Below are 1,711 nucleotides of genomic sequence, written 5' to 3' on the forward strand. Positions count from 1 at the left end.
ACACCGACGCCCCATCTCCGCCATGGACCGCTGCCCTTCTCGCACCTCGGCGACACGGACGACACAGGAGCCGACATGGATGACATCATCGCGACAGGATCGACCGCGGCCGCCACGTCTCCCGGGTTCGCCACCCAGGACGAGGTAGTGGATCTCAACGGCGACATGGAGGCCGAGCTCGGCTACGTCTACAGCGAGGACGCGCACGAAGCGTAGGAACCCGAGGAGGAGGAGGAGGAGGACGAGGAGGAGGAGGAGGAGGAGGAGCCGGCTCCTGTTCCGACGAAGGGGCGCCAGAAGAAGAAGAAGCGGGCGGCTAGGTCAGGCGAACCGCGCATCAAGTGGACGTCCAAGGAGGAGGAATGCCTCGCCGAAACATGGAAAGTCGTCTGCCTCGACCCGACCACCGGCGCGAACCAGAGCTTGGAGACGTACTGGGACCGCATCAAGGCCCTCGTCGACCCGTACTTCAAAGACGTCTACATGCAGCACGGCTCCAAGGCGATGGCGAACCATTGGGGGCGTATCCAGTTGGCGTGCAACAAATGGCATGGAATCGTCGAGGAGGTCGCGGCTCGCCCGGAGAGCGGCGCCAGCGTTGAGGATCAGGTACGCACGCCGTTCGCCCGCATCTCTTCGTCGTCAACGCCCGCCGCCCGCCAACTGTTTGTTCCTCCGCGCAGCTGCTGCGTATGTTCACCATGTATCGGCGCAACAACCAAGACGCCGACTTCAAGCACCTCCACGTCTACAAGAGCATTGACAAGTGCGAGAAGTGGGCGGAAGTCCGACGTACCCTCGACAAGGCCAAGGAGACATACAAGCCAGACGCGACGACTCCGGGCGCGTCAGAGGGGCGGCCGGACGGCCACAAATTGGCAAAGAAGGGGAAAAACGCCGACACGGCAACCGCGCGAGTGCAGGAGTCCATCGAGCATTGCCTCGCCGACGCCCAGGCCCGGGCCGTCCTACGTGAAGAGAAGACCGAGGCGCGGTGGTCCTCGCTGATGAAGAACAACGCCATCAAGCTCGACCTGCTCCGGACGAACGTCGCCACGAAGAAGAGGAACACCGACATGACTTTTCTGATGGGTGGGGCGGACATGCTCCAGAGCAACGACGAGCAGCTCAGGGCGTGGTACATGGCGGAGCGCGGCCTCATCCTGAACCAGATGCAGACGACAACGCCGACGACGCAAGCTCCCGCGCCCGCGACCACACGGACGCCAAGCCCGAACGACGCCTCTACATCGCCGCCCAGCAGTGCCGAAGCCGCGCCGACACAGCCCAGCACCGAAGCAGCTCCGACACCATCGAGCCCGCGCACGCCGACTCCGCCAACGCCTCGAGCCGACCCCGCCGAGTGAATCATTGCGCACGCGAACTTGCGGTGTGCGGCGCTCTGTTTTTTGTAACGCCAGACTACGTCCGATCGCCGGATTTGTGGCGTCTTTTGAGAGCGGGAACGACCAAGTTTAAATTTCCCGCATCCTGGGGCCGGCGCTTGGGAGCGTTACTGGGAGCTAGGTCGCCCCCATGGGCCGAACTAGCGCCGGCACGCCCCCAGGCCGCTCTATTTAGGCGCCCTGGGGGGGCGAACGGCTGGAGATGCCCTTACTGCATTGGGTTTGGGTGGCGGTGGAAGTCACCTTGAGCGGCCCAACACTAGGCTTTCCTTGATGATTTTTAATCTTCATTTTTAGAATGGTGG

General features: G+C 63.1%; 1 protein-coding gene across 1 annotated transcript; it reads right to left on the bottom strand.

Annotated features, from left to right (window-relative positions):
- Window positions 1-748: 748 nt before the first annotated feature.
- On the bottom strand, window positions 749-1,499 carry LOC147964185 (uncharacterized). Its single transcript, XM_087527234.1, has one exon. The coding sequence runs from the start codon at window positions 1,370-1,372 to the stop codon at window positions 749-751; it is 624 nt and encodes a 207-aa protein (XP_087383360.1). The 5' UTR covers window positions 1,373-1,499.
- Window positions 1,500-1,711: the final 212 nt, after the last annotated feature.

The sequence above is a fragment of the Triticum urartu genome, chromosome 6A, assembly GCF_056163025.1.
Source record: "Triticum urartu cultivar PI428250 chromosome 6A, HENAU_Tu73, whole genome shotgun sequence".
Taxonomy (NCBI): Eukaryota; Viridiplantae; Streptophyta; class Magnoliopsida; order Poales; family Poaceae; genus Triticum; species Triticum urartu.